Consider the following 20,414-nt stretch of genomic DNA (forward strand, 5'->3'; position numbering starts at 1 on the left):
TCTAAAACTACACTCACAATTCAAATGTTCATTTGTATCTGTGAGACCTAAGTGGTACAAAGTCACCAGGGCATGTGTAACAGACCAGAATTCTCAATAGAATTCAATTAAAAATGAAATGCCTTTTAAGTTGATCTTTTTTGTTTGTAGCAGTGTAAACATGCCTTTTTCCTATAGTTGCCCCAAAGTTCTCCCAGGATAGAACTGTCCATATTAATGCTCTTTTTCTTTTCTTTTTCTTTTAATTGTGGAGGCAATGGGACTTAAGTGACTTGCCCAGGGTCACACAGCTAGCTAGTAAGCCTCTGAACTTGGATTTGAACTCAGGTCCTCCTCACTCTAGGGCCAATGCTCTATCCACTGCGCTGCCACCTAGCTGCTCCTGACCATATTAATTCATAGGAAATCCATTGTAAAGAGCCGAAATGACAATTTTGGAGATTCCTTCCCCCAGGCTGGAATTCCCAATCAGAGTCTGTCTGTGAAGTAGGTCCATGGGAGATACAGGGTATTAGCTCAGAAGCCGCATTTTATTTCTTGTTCCTATTCTAAAGGCTTTTCTGGGGAAGAGAAGGGAGAATTGGTGGACTCTAGCATTCAAGGTGGACCCTTGATCCACAATCCTTTAGTGTTAACACATGGCTAACAAAGGCCAGTGTTACAAAAGAAGGCATACCTTCCCCGCTCCTTTCTAGAGTAGCCCTAATTTTTCCCAACAAGTAGGAATTTAGAAACAGCCCTTTAGGCAACAATTAATTGCCCCACTAGTCAAAACACAGAGCAAAGAGGCCAGAATAGACCTATCTGACACTCTCAAGCCTCTCTTTAGACCAGTTTTCAATGGTCTTCTTTAAGATAGAGGCCATAATACTGAAGGATCTCACCAGCAATGTGATGAGTGGCTATAATAAAAATGATAACGCACCTTTCTTAGTACAAAAGTGCTATTTGGCATTCTTATCAGCACCTACAGGATGCAGTCTTTGCTGGTGCTAGGTAAGTGTTTGCATTTATACTTTCCCCAACCACTGCCTACTGTGGATACCATGAATAAGATTTTCTTTTAGAGAACAGCCTCCAATTTCTTCTGTGAATTAACCATGGAGGAAAGCTGGATTGGGGAGAGGTTGAAGCCCAGTGTTTCTCCTTCACCTTCAATGAAGAAGGTAGGAAGCGAGAAGCAAAATGAGACAGGAACCGAAGGACAATGGACTCGATGTATTTACTTCCCTGAAATCCTCAGACGGGGTCAGCAAAATTAGTGGAAAAAGCCATTTGGGTTTCCACTGCAAAGACTATCTGATGTTTACATGAGGAAGCAAGCAGTACACCATACTGGGAGAACCACCCCACAATTCCAGACTAGTGCTGTTTTCCCTTCTTTTTAAAGTCACACGTGTGTGGTCTAATATAATATAAATCATGGACCTAGCACTCAAACTCCAGGACAGAGGATGGGAATATTTGGTACATGGGGTAGAGGAGATGGCTTCCATGAGGACTGGGTGAGGATAGCAGAAAACTGGAAGCAAAGCAGAAGGCAAGTAATAAAGAGGCTTCCTCTCTACAGACACTTCTCCCTTCAAATGTGCTACTTTCCACCCTAGCTTCCCTCGAAGCCTCAAAATAGCAGCTAAATATGGCCCAGAGGAAAAAGGGATGGGTGGAGAAAATGAAATTTTCCCTTCCACAGTCCCAATGGGACACTTTCCTTTCCTTGGCTTAAGAGACAAATTTGAAGGGGAAGTATTTGTAGGTGGTTGTAGGGGGTCGTGAGGGGATGGAGATGGACCACTAATTAGAGCACCTATAACAGGAGGATCCTAAACCAGGAAACAAGTCCTTGCCTCTATTTCCCTTCCTGTAGTTTTTATCTCTCCCTCTCTTCACCATGGTACGGGCCACACACTTCCCTGATTTAAGACCCTATCTGCTGTTATCCTATTTTCACTCCTTCCCTCTCAATACTATATTTCTCTCTTGCCTCTCCTCACCCCCAACCCCTTTCTTGGTGATCCTAAAACAACCACTTGGAAAGGCTGTATTCAGTAAAGGACTGGGTGGTTCACTCCAACTGCCTTTTCTCATGAGAGGGAGCAAAGAGGCAATTACAAAACTCCTGGAATTTTTTAGAACACTACTAGAAAAAAACCCCTACTCAACCCTTCATCCCTGAATGTCCCCAAGAGATGCTCTTGGGTTCCGCCTTATCCCTCAACTTTACTCCAAAAGCCTACTCAGAGGATTTCCAATTTTCAGGGACTCCCTGTTTTGGAGGAGAATATGTGCCCTTCCCACGTTTACTCCCAAAATGGTTAACTACACCCCCCCTCCAAACCCCACCCACACCACTCCCTGCTGGTCCTAGCAGAGGTGCAGCTTTTGGTGCTGGGCCAGGTGGGTTTTGTAGCGAAAGCCTTTCCCACAGCTGGCACACTTGTGCGGCTTGTCTCCAGTGTGGATGCGGCGGTGGCGGATGAGGTGGGAGCTTTGGATGAAGCTTTTGCCGCACTCAACGCAGGCATAGGGCTTTTCCCCAGTGTGGGTGCGCTGATGCTGGGTGAGGGTAGAGAAGTCACTGAAGCGTTTCTCACATTCTGCACAACCAAACGGTTTCTCCCCAGTGTGTACTCGGAGGTGGTTCACCAGGTGTGAGTTCCTCCCAAATCCCTTGCCACACTCACTGCACACGTAGGGGCGCTCACCTGAGTGAGTGCGCTTGTGGGTGAAGAGGTGGGAACTGACACTGAACGTCTCCCCACACTCAGAGCACATGTAGGGTTTCTCTCCGGTGTGCACGCGCTGGTGTTTCACCAGGTCTGAACGCCAGCTAAAGCGCTTGCCACACTCATCGCATCCATGTGGCTTCTCCCCAGTGTGGATACGCTGGTGGTTGGCCAGATGAGAACGCCGCATGAAACCCTTTCCACACTCCCCACAAGCAAAGGGTCGCAACACCGCTGCCCCAGCTCCGCTGGCTGCAGCGTGGGCCCGCCGATGGCTCAGAAGGTGGGAGCTGAGACTGAAGGCCTCCCCACAGTCGGGGCACGAGTAAGGTTTCTCCCCTGTGTGCAAACGTCGGTGTTTGAGCAGGTCTGCACGCCAGCTGAAGCTCTTGCCACAGTCAGAACAAAGGTTGGGGCGTTCACCTGTATGCAGGCGGAGGTGGTTTGTTAGGTATGTATTGCGGCTGAATCCTTTACCACATTCTCCACATCGGTATGGCTTCTCTCCTGGGGTCCGGGGCAATACAGAGCCCAAGGTTCCTGTACCTCCCAAACCCACCATACCCACTACTCCTGCACATTCTGAAGCAAAGCCATAAGGCTGGACACCAGCCACCCCAGCCGCTTGGGCCAGGCGATGCATGCGCTGGTGCTGAATGAAGGCTGTGCCTGGGCTGAAGCTTTCACCACAATCTGAACAGATGGTGGGGGCTTCCATGATGCTAGCCATCAAACTGTTGAGCTCCCCAAAGTCTACAGCCATTGGGTGATGGAGAGGATGGAAACGGTGCTGACCAGAGCTGCCCTCCCGGTGGTACTTCCCTATGGAGAGGCGTCTCCTCCAGGGTAGGGTTGGGGTCTCTTCTTCCTCCTCCAGTCGGCTCTCTCCAGCACTCTCCTCCTCTTCCCTGGGACTCTGGGTTATGCTCTCTGACTCAGAGAGTCCTGAGAACATCCCCATCTCAACCACCTCAGGATCTTCCACATCATCTTCATTTTCCTCACGGAGAGCTGTCTCTTCTCCCTCACTGAGCAGCCTGTCATCTGTTAGGGAAAAAAAGAATGCAGGTAGGATTTATTTTTCTTTTGAGTTTAGGGGAATTTTTGGTAAAACTAAACAAAGTCAAACACTCGTCTTCAAAAAATGTGCATGATATCCCATCTCAACCCTGCCTCCAGAGTACTATTCTCAACATCAACCTCCCATCAAATCCTTTAGAAGAAGGTCCTGGGGGAAGACAAGACTGGCGTCATTTGTTAATGAGACCCAAGGAAAGGTCCTCCATCCCACTCAATCAAGGTGATGTCATGCTGCATAACTGCTATGCCCCACCCACCCTAGAGTCCCCGCACTCTCCCTGGGAACTAAAGGACACTCAACTTATATTTTTCCTCTTTTGGGCTCTTGGAGCAGCTGTAGAGAGGGAGTTCCAGGCAGAGGAAGAAGCTGGCCATTCAAAAAGCCTCTCCACACCTTTCCAAGGTAGTCCCAACACTGAGGATCAGAAAATACAACTATCCCACTCAACCATAACAGACGAATAAGCCATGGGAAGTACCAAGCACTTTGCAAAATACAATTAGTCCTTCTATGTAATGTCTCAATGAACCAAGCAAAGAATCAGGGAATTGAAAAGCCAAAAAAATCTAAGCCCAAGTCTTTGGCCTTCACACGCTGGGTGACTTTTGGGGAAGTCACTTCACGCTCCTGTGCCTCCAATTCTTCACCCCCAAAGATGGGGGAAGGGAGAGGTGGAGAGAGAGAAATAAGCTTACTGGTAAGCATAATCATGGGGCTGAGCAACTTTACCCTAGGCAACTGTCTCCTTCCCATAACTGACCTCATCATTACAAAACCAAACATGACTGTGAAGCATATTTTGCAAAATGCTACATCCATGGGGGAAGAACAGAGCTAGAAAGTGAACACAAAGAGCAAAGCTAAAGGCCCACGTTAGAGGTGCAGGCCAGATTTCATCCAGCTTCTTGCTTCTTATTCCCAAGCAGAAGGTATTACAAGAATTAAGGCCAAGGCTGCTCAGTTAGGAAAAGCTGCATGCCTCTCTGCATTGTAGGGGTTGGAAGAAGAGGCTGGGGGTGGGTTAGAGGAAAGAACATAATCTTAATATCCCAGCCATGAGATATGTTGGTTACTTCCATACCCTGGGAATCCAGGAGGGGTAACAAAGCCAGCCAGTATTCAAAGACACAAACTTATGAAGACTAAGGCAAAGCGTACCCCCTTCCATCTAGGAAGCAGTCACAGCTTCCTTCCACTCAAAGCTCTTCCCCCATACCTACCAGCATCACCTCAATCAGGTCTGGATTGAGGATAAGGATCCATTCTCGGCCCGACACTGGAAAGGGCTAGGAAACTGCAGAATCCAGGTGTTACGGAAGGAGATGCCAAGCTGGGTCTCCACAGCATGTTGGTGGTACTGTAGCCCATATTGCCTCAGTCTCCCCCAGAGGCCTCATTCAACACCTAATGCAACTGCTGGTTACAATACTAGAGGAGTTAGAACTGAACATACTCAGGGCAGCTTCAACGGAAATTCCAGCTTTACATATAATGCACTCCTCACCTGTATAGATGTCTGTCACCATCTCCCTCTCCTCTGAGTTCTCCTCTCTGAATTTCTCGTCCAGCAGGTCCGAGCCCACCTCCCTCTCCTCCGAGTCGTCCTCTCTCTCATCCATGTACTGCAGGTCTGAACCCATCCCCCTCTCCGAGTCCTCGATATCTGAGCCCATCCCCCTGTCCCCTGAGTCCTGGAGTTCAGACACACCCAGTTCTTCCTCTTGTTCCATCCAGGAAAACCAGGCCAGGAACTGATCAGAGAGTCCTGCTCACAGACGAAAATACACACAAACACACAAAAATAAAAGGTTTAAATGACTTTGTGGGGGATTTCATTAATTCAATTCAACAACTCAACAAACATTGATTAAGACTCTACTGTGCATAAGGCAGTGTGCTAGGGATGCAAAGATAGATAGAACATGGGTCCTGCTCTCAAGGAACATACAAATTAATGATGATAGGAAGAGATCAAATATGTAAATAACTATAATATGAGGGAGGTTAAGAAAAGCGCAAAGGAGAGATGTGTGGAAAATGTTTTAGGAATGTGAGGAGGAAGAGCTCACGTTCCAGGCAAAAGGAAGGTAGGAAAGGGAGAGTGTGAGGGAAAGTTCCCTGGAAGAGATGGCGTCTGGGTTTGTCCTGAGCAGATGAAGATAGGGGCCAGAGAGGAAGGTCCATTCTAGACTTGGGGAAAAGTGAGCAAAGTCACAGGGAAGGGATAGGCCAGATAGAGATACGGAATAAGGCCAGAATGTACAGTATGTAACAAAGAATAGTCTGAGAATATATTGGAGACGTAAGCTGGAGACAGATCACGGTGGGCCTTGGAGTCCAGTCAGGAGTTTGCACTTTATTCAGTAAACAACAAAAAGTCTAGAAGGTTTTTGCATAGCAAAATGACATGACCCTAGAGATGTTTTGGAAGAACATTCAGGCATCATTTCAGCAGAGGATGGATGGGAGAAGGAATATATTGGAGGGGAGACTAATCGGTCTAGCTAAGAATCTAATATTTTAGGTGAAAAGAGACGAGGGCTTAAGCAAGTATGGCTGTAGTGGGAATGAAGTGCCACAATGGATTCAAAACATAATAATGGGGCTATGAAACTGAGAAGAGGGGAGGGACATATGGAAGAGAGAAGGAATTAATAATAATAGATGACTCCAAGGTTATAAGTTTGGGACACCGGGGGGATGGTGGGAAATGGAGAAGTTGAGAAGATGAGACACAGTCTTGAGAAGATGATAAACTGTTTTGGATACAATGGATCTGTGGCACACCAAGGTAGAACTGTCCAGCAGTAAGTTGGAAAGATGGGAGTGGTATCTGGGAAAAAGTTACCAAAACAGATTACCAAACGAGACAATGTAAAGAGAGAAAAGAAGAAGTGTCCAAGACAAAATCTTCAGGGAGTACTTGCGTCAGAGAGGTAGAAGAAGTGTGAAAATGCAGTATGATACAAGCACTGTGTGGAGAGGATAAGGAAGATGAGGTTAGTAAAAAAAAGACCTTTGGATGAGTTTACTGGGAAAAATCTTTTGGTGCTGATGAGGTGGAAAGCCAGACATCAAGGATGTTAAGGAAGTAGGGGCAGTAAGTGTAGAGTACAGGATCCCAAAGTGGGGGACACTGCCTCCTGGAGGGCGCTGGTATGATATGGTGGGGTGCTGCAGTAGCCTTCAGTGCAATTAGGGGGCACTGAATAAAAATAAGGGTGTGGGAGCATAAGGAAAGAAGAGAAGAAATTTTGAAAAACCATTTGTACATGTTTCATCTGTTGTGTAACAGAGTTAAAGTTGTAGTGATTACATTATTTTCCAAATAAACACACAAAATGCAAGTTATAACGCAACAGTGGTCAAGTCCGCTGATAGGTCTTAACAAGCAAGTGTTGGCAGGCAAGTGTTGCTCGTAGCATCAAGAAGTCCAGCATGCATTAGCAAAAATATATGCGTGTAATGACTTTATAATATGATACTATGTGGTTACATGATGCAATATTGCATCACTAAAATTTCAATGCAGGGAAAACCCCCCACAAATTTACAATAAATTATTAAATTTAAGATGTCTTAAAACAATTTTTAAATGATGCAAAGTTTTGAAAAAAAATCATTAAAGGTTAAAAAAGTAGATTTCCAGAGGTGTGCTCAGTAAATTTTTTTTTGAAAAGGGGACAAATAAGTTTGGGAACCTTTGGTGTAGAGTATTATTACTTGAAGTCTAGCAGTAAAGGAGAGGAGAAGGATACAAGATGATAATTTGAGAGCAAAGAACAGGCAAGGAAAATCTTTTTGGCAAGGGGAAGTAATTCTATAGTATGAAGGCAAGGTCTAATTAAAAGAAGGAAAGGCAAAAGAGATATAAAAGAGAAGGAGGCCATGATTAATGGAGCAAGGAAAACTTGGGAGTGGAAGGAATTGAGAGTAAAATAAAAACATAGGAATTAATAAAAATAATGATAGCTAGTATTTATACAGATTGGCACAACAGTTTACACCTCACTGGACTTGAAAGCATTAACCCCACCCAGTTACTTCTTAGGGAAGTTATCTCAGCAAGAGTAAATGCAAGTCAGTGACAGACCTAGAAATCACAAGATTCTTGGGTCAGGCTACTTTTCCCATCATCCAGAGGCTTTCTGCCACTATTTCACTTATCTCACAAAATGAGGCAGCCCTTCTCCTTCCCAAGGTAAACCCATGCATAAATGACCCCATTCCATCCCATCTTCTCCAGCACATGGCCCCCTTTGTCATCTCCACCCTCACTTATTTTCAATCTCCTCCTGTAGACAGGGCCATTTGCCTGATGCCTTACAAACTTGCCTATGTCTACTCCATTCTCAAAAAACCTTCACTTGACTGATCCCTCTCTGCTAGCCTTTGATTCTTATCTTTTCTCCTCTTCGACACTACATTCCTTCCAAAATCCTCTGTACAACAGCTATGTACCTCTGCTTCCTTTCTTCTCTCTTCTTAATGCTTTCCAATCTGGCTTCCAACCTCAATCAACCCAAAATGCTCTCTCCAAAAGTTACCAATGATTTCTTAATTGTCAAATCTAAGTTCTTCTCCCTCTCTATCTTCGTCCTCTCTGGCCTCTTTGCAGTCTTTGATACTGCAGGCTCACCCTCTTCTCTCTTAAGTTTTCATGACACTACTCTCCTGATTCTCCTCTTCCATATGAGATAGCTCTGTTTTGTCTCCTTTGCTGGATCTTTATTGAGGTCATGCCTGCGAAAGGTAGGTGTTGCACAAGATTCTGTTGTAGTTCTCCCTTTATACTAATTGACTTGGTGACATCGGCTGCCCTTGGTTATTGCCACTATGCTGATGATTCTCAAAATCTACTTATGAAGCCCTGCTGTCTCTGCTGACCCATAGTCTCTTTATCTCCAACCACCGAATGGATATCTCCAACTGGATGTCCAGTAGATCACTTAAGTTCCACAAGCCCAAAACTGGATTCATTAGCTTTTCCTTAAACGTTCCCTCTTCCTAACGTCACTTTTGTTGTTGAGCCTACCACTGTCCCGTCAGTCACTCAGACTTGAAACCGAGGTGTCATCTTGGACTCCTCACACTCTCTCTCATGCACACTCCCCCCACCCCATATTCAATCTTTTGCCAAGACCTTGATTTTTACCTTTGTTAATATCTCTCATATAAGCCCCCTTCTATCCTCTGACAGCTAGCGGCAGCTAGGTGATGCAGTGGATAGAGTGCCAGGCCTGGAGTCAGGAAGACTCATCTTCCTGAGTTCAAATCCGGCATTAGACGCTCACTAGCTCTGTGACCCCGGGCAAGTCACTAAGCCCTGTTTGCCTCAGTTTCCTCATCTGTAAAATGAGCTAGAGAAGGAAATTGCGAACCACTCCAGTATCTTTGCCAAGAAAACCCTGAATGGGGTCACAAAGAGTCGGAGGTGACTTATCTCTTCCCGCTCCCATTCACCCTTCACTCGGCTGTCACAGTGATCTTTCTAAAGACCTGAAGGTCTGATTGTGTCACACCCCATCCCCATAAACTCCAGTGGCTTCTTATCATCTTCAGAATCAAATATAAAATACTCTATTTGTCATTTAAAGCCCTTCCAACCTGCCCCTTCCCCCAGCTTTCCAATCTTCTTACATCTTCTATTTCATACACTCTATGCAGCAGTGTCAAACTCAAATAGAAACAGATTCCCCCGATGCTGGTATACTGACTCAGAAAACCACAGATTAGTTGTATTGTGTTTTCACCTACTTTGTTAAACATTTCAGTTTACAATTTAATTACAGCTTAATGGGGCTTGGGCTGCATGCACTTGGGAGTTCTGCGGGCCACCTGCAGCGAGTCTGACATCCCTGCTCTATGAGACTGATCCCCTCCACATACCCTGTGATCCCATGACATTGGCCTCCTTGCTGCTCCTCAAACAAGAGAAGACATGCCATCTTCCAACTATGGGCATGTTTACTGGCTGTCCTCCATGCCTGGAATTCTCTCCCTCCCCATCCCTGCCTCCTGGCTTCCTTCAAGTCCCTGCCCAAATCCCAACTTCCACAGGGAGCCTTTCCTGATCCCTCCTAATTCTAATGCTTTCCCCTCTATTGATTATTTCCAGTTTATTCTGTCTATAGCTTGTCTGTACCTAGTTGCATGTTTTCTCCGCCACTCAAGACTATGAACAGGGATTACCTTTTGCCTTTCTTTGTATCCTCAACCCTTAGCATAGTGCCTGGAACATAGTAGGTGCTTAATATAAGAATGTATTGGGCATCTAGTATGTATTATTTTTGTTGTTGTTCAGTCATTTCAGTTGTGTCCAACTTTTCTTGGCAAAGATATGCAGTGGTTTGCCATTTCCTACTCTAGCTCATTTGACAGATGAGGAAACTGAGGAAAACGGAGTTAAGTGACTTGTGCAGGGTCAAGCAGCTAGAAGTGTCTGAGGCCGGATTTGTACTCAGGTCTTTCTAAGGTCAGGCCTAGAGCTCTATCCACTGTGCCACCTAGATACTAGGTCTACAGCATCTTGAAACCATAACGCCTTTGACAGGAATCCTCAGTATGCTCCTATATCTCTGCATGTTCCCACTGGACAGCAGTAGATGAGTGAGTGAGTCAGTCAAACATTTATTAAGTATGTTCTCTGTGCCAGACTCTGTGCTAAGTGCTATCATTCCTTATTCAGGTTTTCTGCTCTCTCAAATCAGGCTTGGCCCCATTTACCTTGCTTTCCCAACAACAACAACAAATGCCTCATGGAGTGACCAGCACATGAATTGTGTAAAACAAACACACAAACAAACACATTACAATAACACCACAGGCTCCCAAACTTTGATGGCTGCCCTCAGCCTGCCATTTCCAAGATATGGGCTTGATGTGAAGAGTGCCCAGCAGTAGAGGCAAAAATAATCTATTTCTGCCACCTGTTACTCTGTGCAGACAGCAGAGCAAGTTCTGGGCCACGGTTCTCCTGGTTAAAGGCATTTGAGACGTCTGCTGCAGACACCAGGACAGAAAGGATATAGCTCAGTGGCAAGTACAGAGCAAGGGCGCTTCTCCTCTAGAAATAAGTCATCAGCCAAGGTTAACCTATCCCAGAGACTTTGAACCTGACAAGGTTGCTGCTCCCTAGCCCAGGGAAGTCACTGTGGCCAAGCTTATCATTTCTGCCTACAAGACATCCCTCCCTCCTCCTAGGTACCTTTTGGATCTTCCATACAACTGCCAACCTGGTGTAGGCCCTAATCACCTCACTCTTGGGGATTAATACAGTAGCCATTTAGTTGGACTCCCCACCTCAAGCCTCTCTCAAGTCCAGTCCACCCTCCACTCAGCTGATTTTCCTAAAGACCAGACCCTCTTCCAACCCCCTCACTCTTAATAAACTTCACTTGCTCCCTCCACTGGATTAAAATGTAGCACCCTCCTTAAGGCTTTTAAAGGCCTTTACAACATTCCAAGTTTCGTTCCTTCCCTACCCCCCCACCCCTCCACCTAGGCCACTATCTAGCTACCCAGACCTAACTGGCTATGTCCTTACAAAGAACACTCTTCTGGAATTCTAGCCCTCCTCACCTCTGCCCCACTAGTTTCCTTCAAAACTTAGCTCAGAGTCAACCTTCCATGGCAAGATGCCTTTCCGGGTCCCTCCACTGCTAGATAATGCCCTCCCATGTAGACCACACACTCCCACACACATCTTGTGTGTCCAGGGTTGTTTTCAAGTTGCCTCCCCCATCTGAATGTGAGCTTCCTGGGGACAGAGGCTGTTTCTGTATTCCTGGCATTAAGCACAATTCCTAGTACATATTAAACCCTTAATAAATGCTATTTGACTGGCAACCTGATGAAAGGAAGTTAATTAATATTTAATTATTAATAATCAATAATTAATCATTATTGTGATTTACAAATACATTTGTATTTATGAGATTAAACAGATATAGAAACAAAGCTACATCCTGATGCAGATTAAACAGTAGGACTATAAAAAAACTGGCAAGATGACACCATGTCCAGGAATTGGTGGGATAGTGAAAAGAGTTCCAGTCCCTGGGTGTGTCTATGAGAGGGCAAGGGGCATTTCTTGAACAGGAGAGCAGAAGGCAGCTTAAGTCAGTGGCCAGGTACCCATGCCCTCAGAGTGGGAGCTGCAAACTAGGGAGTGAATATGTATGAGGGAAAGTAGGTCTCTGGGTGCAAACACCTGCCATCCCCAGTTCTCACTATAGCAGGAGAGTGAGGATGGAGGATGGGTACTGAACAACTGTGAACAACCCTCAGAACTAATTCTGTGAACAGCATGACTGCGTGCATGGAGAACAGTGCTTTCTAGAGCCAGGAAGAAGCCTGTTGTCTGTGTTCCTGGGCAGAACCTCTGAGCAGCCCTGGGGTCCTAGTGCCCATCTCTTTGGATAGAGTCCAGTATTTCAGTGGCCCTAAGGAGAAGCCCCTTTACAGAGACTGCATATTTAAATGGCACAGACCTGAGACTCCAGTAGTCATCACCCAAGAAAGGAGTAGAGGAAGAGAAGCCCAAGCTTTGGTGTGAATGGATCTACCTGAAGCTTGAAGCTTCCCTAAGCATCCCAAGAGGTGCCCATCTGTTCTACCCTACTTGTGAAAAGGCAGCAGTCCATTCCCTTCCCAGATGACAAGCACTTCCTTATAATTAAGCCAAAATCATGCCCTTGTTTCTATAACCCATCGATGTCAACACTTTTTGCTCCAGGGCCAGACAGGCCAAAAAATAGAGCTTGTTTCTCTTCCAACCATGAGTTGTTCGAACCAATTATTCCCTGACCCAGGTACCTGGAGAATATTTTACCTCTACCTGTAGGCTCCTCTGTATAGGAAGTGACCAGCCTGGGAAGCTTACCCAGCTGTGTGATACTGATTCTGGGCTCAGTCATTACAGAACCCGGTGATATGGAAGCCCTGTCCACTGGTGCTTCCCCTATTTATGGTGGGCAAACTCTCAGCTCCCAGTCTGCAGAGATAAAAACTCTTCCTCCCTCCTATGTTCTCCCCACACACTCTTTCCTAGCCCTGTTAGTACCACCCCCTAGTCAATTCATCAACACTTGTTTACCATTCTAAATCTTCCTCTGCCCCTGTCCTTTACACATACTCTCTCTTTGATATTTCACCAGCTCTCATGGATTCAATTACTACCTATGTACAAACGACTTCCAAATGTATGTATCCTGTTCTAATCTCTCCTCAACTCCAGCCCTATATCAGTTTCCCACTGGACTTCTCCAATTAGATGTCTTGTTGACATGATCAAACTCAGTATGTCCCAAACAGAATTTTATTTCCCCTAAAACCCATTAATTACCCTCCTCCAAACCTACCTATTCTTCAATTCAATAAATATTTATCATGTGCCAAGCACTGGAGGATACCAGCATTCTTCTAGTGCTCCAGATCTGTCATCCATGAGGCTTCACTATCCCTCACACAAATCATCTGCCAAGGTTTGTTGGGTCAGCCTTAACAGTATCTCATCCACTCTCTTCTCTGTTAGAACCACAACCCTAATTCAGATTCTAATCATCTTTCCCCCGGATTATTTTCACAATCAACTAAAAGCTCTGCCCAATTGTGGTTTCACAACACTCCAATCCATCCTCTTCATGACTGCCAAATTAAAATTCCTGGGAACACATCTGACCCCAACCTGGAACATGTCACTCACCCTGCTCAAAAGTTTTCAGGGGCTCTCCTCTGCTTCAAAGAAAAATTACCAACTCCTGAGCCTAACGGCTTAAAGCCCCTCTACCTCTTGTTCCTTTCTGCCTTTCTGCCCTATTTCAAACCATGACACACAGGGTTCAAGCCAAACTGGTCAGAAGCTCAGGTGAAGAGCTTGACCGTGGCTTCCCATCACTCCCTTCTGTGCTTCTGGATATGCTAGCCAGCCCCCAGGCCTGGGCCACATTTCCATCTCATCCCTGCCTCACTTGCTTGAAGGTACCACCTCTTAAATGAAGCCTCTCCTATAGCCTGAAGCTGTTGTGCTCTCCCCTTCTGGAAATTATTTCCACCCCAGGAGAACAGAATCCTGCTCCATGAAGGCAGAACCTGTTTCATCTTTGTAGGCCAGAGCCTTAGAAGGCACGCAGTAAGTGTTTAGTAAACTGACTTCCACATGAAAGCCTTTCAAAGATTTAAATACAACAGTCATGTTCACCCTAAGTCATCCTCTCTAAGAATTTCAAGGATTCTTCACGTACACACGCTCTTATTGTCCTTAGCTGGTCTTCTCTGGACATGCTCTGGTTGTCAATGTCCCTTTTAAAAAGGTACTCAAAAGGGAACACAATACTTTTAAGTGGGACCTGACTTTCACAGGGCCCACACTCTTGGTCAAGATATTCCCATGAGTCTTCCTCTAATCAGTAAATAAAATCAAGGACTTCATCCAATCTATGAGTCATCATTCTCAGATTCATGCCATGTAAGAATTTGATTTATAAATCTTTTCATTCTTTATATGTCATTTAAAAGCACAATGTAGATAAGTGTTGAACAGGAACAGAAGAGGGCCATCCCAGAGTCCAACAGCAAACCACTCAAGATGTTATTCTGGGTTGACATTACTGATCTGCTGGTCCCTGATTGGTTACCAATTCAATTAAGTCTGTTACTACTCAGATCTCTTCTCCCTACCCACTTCACAACAGTATCATGGGACTCTGTTACAGATATACTAGGTCAGTAGTGTTCCCTTCAATGAGTTTAAAAATGCCATAAATTAGGGAAATGAGAATATTGTAATCTTACTTTCTCTTTAGTGAACCCCTTGCTGGCTCAAAACGAACATTTTCTAAAGTGCTCATAAACCACTTTTAATAACCCATTTAATAATAGTGTCAGAAACTGAGTTCTCTTGTACTATGAAGACTTAAAGTTTTAAGGACTCATAAAGTCTTTCTCAGGATTAAAGAATTTTAAAGTTAAAAGGCACCTTGGAGGTAATTTAGTCCAACTCTCCCTCCCTTTATTCCTTCTCTCCCCTCTCCTTAATAGATGGGGAAGACATCAAGGCCCATAAAGAGGAAGTGAATTCTTGAAGATCACACTTGTGGTAAAGGTTCTTCAATTCTCAGTCCCATGTTCTTTGCATTAGACTGTAACTTCATCTCCATTAGAAGAACACTACATTAGGGCCCACGTGAATTTTGCGTGCTCTTTCACTGGAGCCACCAATGACTTAGAATCAGTTTTATCTAGCATATGCTTACCTGTGTGCTCCACTCTTAGAAGCAATGAGTGATTCCTTTGGCTTGCTAATGCCTGCACGTCTGTTTTCTGGGAGATGGGAATCTTTTCTCACAAGCTGCATTAATGAGAAAACACAAAAACAAGGGGAAAAGAAAGTAAGTTCTCTCAAAAATCATTTGGCCAAGCTAAAGGCTAAGCATAGGCAGGCAAAGTCTAACCAATTGTTTTTGCTAAGCAAAGTAATGTCAGCAAGAGCAATACTTGGATGAAATCAATACTGCTCCTTCCCAAGACAGTAAATAAGATTTAGTGTAATGGCAAGTTGGTAAGAACTAGGAATCTCCTTGCTCTACCTACTCCACCCAACAACAGAAACTGTCGTTAAGAAAACAGCAGAATAGAAGGCACAATGAGGTACAGAGGGGCATGGACTCCTACAATCCATGGGCCACCCTCCACCAGGTCAACGTTAGAGACTTGGCTGAATTGCAGAAGGTATGGGGGCAGCTAGTCCTTTTCAGATGGTAATGCTGATCTGTGGCCACAGGCAAGTTTTTTAACTTCTCTGGATCTCACTACAATTACTCATTTATAAATAATGAGAACAACCATTTTTACTTCTTGTCTAATGAAGTGGTTGGGAGATTGCCAGCAATAAAGTAAACTATTATTACCTGAAAGAGTTGGGGGGGTGGGGGTGGGGGGCGGGGAGAGAAGAGACTCCAGTAAGGTAAATTAAAATCAGAACAAAAGATTGGCAGCTTGGTGAATCTGAGGGGACAAAGCTAGGAGCCACTGCTTCTCATATTTAAACTTGGAAAGTAGTCTATTATTTGAGTTATGTCCATCTTTGATGAGAGAAGAAAATAATGTGGGCAGCTGGAGCCAGACTTATCAACTGTGGCAGCTGTTTTACCAATCCATATAGCAGCTATTAAAGGCAAATCACAAAGGCAAGGATAGAGACCAAGGTCTTAATGATTCATCAGCAGCCAATTAAGCAGCAGTTTTGTGGGGAAGCAAACGAACAGGAAGAAAGAGTTAGTTGTTTGGCCAATTGAGTACACCAAACAGAACAGGACATATATGTGACAGTATAGGTCAAAAGATGGATTTTTGCCCAGAAATTTTGAGGTTTACACAGATAGCACTACTGAAAGTGAACTGTAAGCATGACCTTCCAATAGGATGGACAACATGGCTTCCAGAAGGGAAGCTCAATGCAAGTTAAAACTACAAAAAACCCTGACCCCAGTGAAAGCAACCACTCACCCATGGAAGGTTAATTAGCTTTATGGGAGCACCGCACCTACTCTAAAATGCGGCTGGATATATGCTGATAAAATTCCACAAATGAGACCTAGTCATTGCTCTTAAGCAACCTAGCACCTCTGATATGAATACACAATTGAAATGCAAAGCAAAATTTGAAAAGTGCACAGAAATCTAGCCAAGGTGCTGGGAGGAAGCGGAGGAGGGAAGGATCGCTTCAAGGTGAGGCAAAGAGCAGAGTTAGGAAGGAAGACAGGAAACTGTACCCAAGTCAGGGGGAGGAGCTACCAGATAAATGGAGGTCAAAGCTCACTGCAGCAGGCATGGGGGCCCAGGTGAAGGGGAGTTCTGAAACAGTCTAGTCCAACTGCACCAAAATAAGAACTGCTTTTTCAATAGATTTACCATGAGTCTGGACTACCTGACTTTTCTGGACTTCTCCATCACGGCCCAGAAATCTTTTTATCCCAAAGATCATGTCAGCCCTGTAACTGGCACCTCAAGAATTTCTCGGTGTCCCTGGGTCCCCTCCCTCTGACTTTAACAAGGGTGCTCAGGACAGGCATCTCTTTATTTCCACGTGGCTGCATTCCTCTCTAATTCTTCATCAGCCTCTCGTCCGTTTCCCCTCCTGCTCCCTTTCCACCCACCATTTTAAATCTCGTGCTTAAATGTTCTAAGACAATTCCAAAAGCCTCATGATGGAAGATGTGCCCACATCCAGAGAAAGAACTACGCAGTCTGAAGGCAGATCGAAGTGTACTATTTTCTTTGATGTTGTTTTTTCTTTCTCGTAGTTTCCCCCTTCTGCTCTGATTCTTCTTTCTCCACAGGAAATATGTTTAATATGATTGTACATGTACAGCCTGTATCAGATTGCATGCTGTCTTGGGGAGGGGGAAAATTTAGGATTCAAAATCTTATCAAAGTGAATGCTGAAAACTAAAAATAAAATTTTAAAAATCTGGCGCTCAAAACCTTGGGCAAGTCACTCTCTAGGCCTGTTTCTTCACATTTAAAATGAAGAGATTAGATCAGAAGGGCTCTGAGGTCACTCTGGCTACAGTTCTATGATCGTAACCTCACACATGCCAGATGATAGGATTGATTTCCTTTGCCAGACAACAGAGCGTTAGCGCTGACGAACAGGAGCGGCATGAAGAAGGCCTTTGGAAAAAATTACTTTGGAGGCAGCTAGGTGGCGCAGCGGATAGAGTACCAGCCCTCGGGTTCAGGAGGACCCAAGTTCAAATCTGGCCTCAGACACTTGATACTTAGTAGTCGTGTGATCCTGGGCAACTCAGTCAACCCCAAAAGCCTCAAAAAAAAAAAAAAAAGGATATGAATATTGTGATTTATGAGAATGATAAACTTTAAAGGAGGGAAAGGTATTGCAGAAATAGAGATTGGGAATAACACTGGGAAAGTATGGCAACGCGAGGCCAGTGCTGGACAAAGTGGTCAGGGATGTAGAGCTCTCAAAGAAAAAGGCAGTCTGGGGCAGCTAGGTGGCCCAGTAGATAGAGTCAAGAGGACCTGAGTTCAAATCTGGTCTCAGAGCAGATAGTTGACACTAGCTGTGTGACCCTGGGGAAGTCACTCAACCCCAACTGCCTCGCCAAAAAACAAAAAACAGCAGCCTTTAATCAAATAGAGCTAAAAGGAATATAAGATATACAAAGGGCATCTGTTAACAACAGAACACAAATTCCAATGGGCACAGTAGGAGTTAAGTTCCGTGAGGGAAAGGGATTTATCTCACTCTTGGCTTTGTAACCCATCCCTATGTAAGTGCCTATTATTGGCCAGGTAATGGGCCAGGTGAATAAAAGGTGCTTAAAAAACACTTGATGAATGACTGATGGGCAGGCAGACTGGATGAGCCCAGTGGTCAACAGGGATATGCCTGGCTTGCCTAGGCAGACCCATCACTACCAACACAAGGCAGGCTGGACACATTTCTGAAAGTCCCAACCACAAGTAAATTTTCAGGGGTGAGATGCCACTTCTGAGACTTTTCCAGCTCGTCCCCTTCCCCTTCATTCTCTCAAACAACCTCCCTCCACATACACACAACACCCCATGTCAGGGTAATTTTCTCATGGGAGTTCTAGCTTCTCTCAGCAGAAGCTGAGGGTCACAACCTGTTGCATGGCAAAAACAAGGAAGTCTCACAAGACCTCTCCTTTGCTGACACGCAGCTCCCACGGTTGGCTCGGCTCTCCTCTCATTGGGAGAAAAGTCCTACTCGTACCCCTGACATGAGGGCTGCAGGTGTCCAGCAGACTTGGTGATTGGCTATCACATGGAGATCATGCTTTGATCAGGTGTCACTAGGGATACAAAAGAAAGCTACTAGCACTTAATAAACAGAGCTTCTGCCATCTTGCTGTCTCCCGCCCCGCCCCATCAATGTGTCTCCGGGTTATGAGCATTGAGCTGGTCTCATGCTCACCACTGCAGCGGCCGCGCCAACCCCACATACCCTCGAAATGAATGTGATATGGGGCTTGGGCTAAGAATCCCTGCCCAGGGCATCCCAGATGCCTTCTAAGATAGGAGAGGCCGTTCTGAAGAGTGAAAGAATTCTGATTTTTTTTTTTACCAAGAGTGCCAACTAACAAATCTCATCAACTTTTTTTTTCTTTAATTAAATTGTCTACTGTGTAAATATTATCTACTGAGGCAGTTAGCAGTAGACAGAGCTCTGGATCCAGAGTCTGGAGGACTGGAGTTCAAATGCAGCCTCAGACACTTACTAGCTGTGTGACCCTGGGCAAGTCACTTAACCTCTGCCTCAGTTTCCTCACCTGTAAAATGGGGATAACAGCACCTTTGCAGGGTTGTTGTGAGGATTAAATGAGATAGTATTTGTAAAGTGCTTAGCATATCCAGCACATAATGGGTGCCATATAAATGCTTATTCTACTGTCCCCAAAGGGGTACCAACAAACCACTACCAATTCCATTATAGAAAAAAGGAGAAATCAGGGCACAGAGAGATGACTTAAAATTTCTGGGAGTCACAAAAAGATGGATTGTAAAGGAGCCAGAAACAATAAATACCCAAGCCTTCCACCACCTAACCCTGCTCAAACCATCCTTCTATCATCAGAGCACCAGACCTTTATGAACATGCTTCATCTGTGGAGGCCAGAAATTTGACTCACTCTATCCTGTGGACAGGAAGCCAAATCAAAGCATTAACACTCAGATGCTGCAAGAGGTAGGATGCCCCAAACCTGGGTTTCTGAATGTGTTTCTTTTGTTGTCAGTTAATTAAGAGTCTAGAGGAGAGGACCAGGATGGTAAAAACCAATACAATGACAACAATAAAAATGGAGGACGTCAGTCTTAAGCGGACACTTCAAGATAGATTAAAGCCCAGGGAATACTCAGGAACTGATAAGGAGTACAGCAGCTGAAGGGCAGAAAGGGAGGAACCAGATCACAGGGATCATCTGAGTAGCCTGAGATGCTGACAGCATAAAACCAGAACAGGCCGAAATCAAGGAAAGCCTATGATAGAGGGAAATTACACATGTATGCTTCAATCCGTCTTCGGAAACCAGCAGTTCTTTCTCTGGGGATGGATAGCATTCTTCATCCCAAGTCCTTCAGAGTTGTCTCGGATCGTTGTATTGCTGAGAATTGCTAAGTCATTCAAAGCTGATCATTTTACAAAATTGCTCTTACTTTGTATACGGTACATTTCACTTTGCATCAGCCCATTCAAGTCTTTCCAAGTTTTTCTGAGAGTATCCTGCTCTCATTTCTTATAGTACAATGGTATTCCATCATAACCACGTACCACAAATTGTTCAGTCATTCCCCAATTGATGGGCATCCCTTCGATTTCTAATCCTTTGCCCCAGGAAAAAAGCTGCTATAAATATTTTTATACATATAGGTCCTTTTCCTTTTTGTTTCTTATCTCTTTTGGGATACAGATCTAGTAGTGGTATTGCTAGGTCAAAGGGTATGCATGGTTTTTTAGTCCTTTGAGTGCAGTTCCAAATTGCTCTACTGAATGGTTAAATCAGTTCATAACTCCACCAACAACGTATTAATGTCTGACTTACTTTTAACACTGAATTAGG

At 44.7% G+C, this 20,414-nt stretch overlaps 1 protein-coding gene across 2 annotated transcripts in view; it reads right to left on the reverse strand.

Moving 5' to 3' along the window:
- Nucleotides 1–310: 310 nt before the first annotated feature.
- ZNF697 (zinc finger protein 697) overlaps nt 311–20,414 on the reverse strand; it is a 44,258-nt gene continuing 24,154 nt past the window's right edge. Inside the window, exons 2-4 of one of the 2 annotated variants that reach the window (XM_027866785.1) lie at nt 15,063–15,157; nt 5,312–5,572; nt 311–3,770 (exon numbers count right to left, since the gene is read on the reverse strand). In XM_027866785.1, the coding sequence (XP_027722586.1) occupies nt 2,365–3,770; nt 5,312–5,537 (1,632 nt within the window). In that variant the 5' untranslated portion in view covers nt 5,538–5,572; nt 15,063–15,157 and the 3' untranslated portion in view covers nt 311–2,364. Of the gene's footprint in view, nt 3,771–5,027; nt 5,188–5,311; nt 5,573–15,062; nt 15,158–20,414 lie in introns of those variants that run through there. The other variant, XM_027866786.1, reaches the window with a different exon arrangement.

The sequence above is a fragment of the Vombatus ursinus genome, unplaced genomic scaffold, assembly GCF_900497805.2.
Source record: "Vombatus ursinus unplaced genomic scaffold, bare-nosed wombat genome assembly UNPS02014782.1, whole genome shotgun sequence".
NCBI classification, from domain to species: domain Eukaryota; kingdom Metazoa; phylum Chordata; class Mammalia; order Diprotodontia; family Vombatidae; genus Vombatus; species Vombatus ursinus.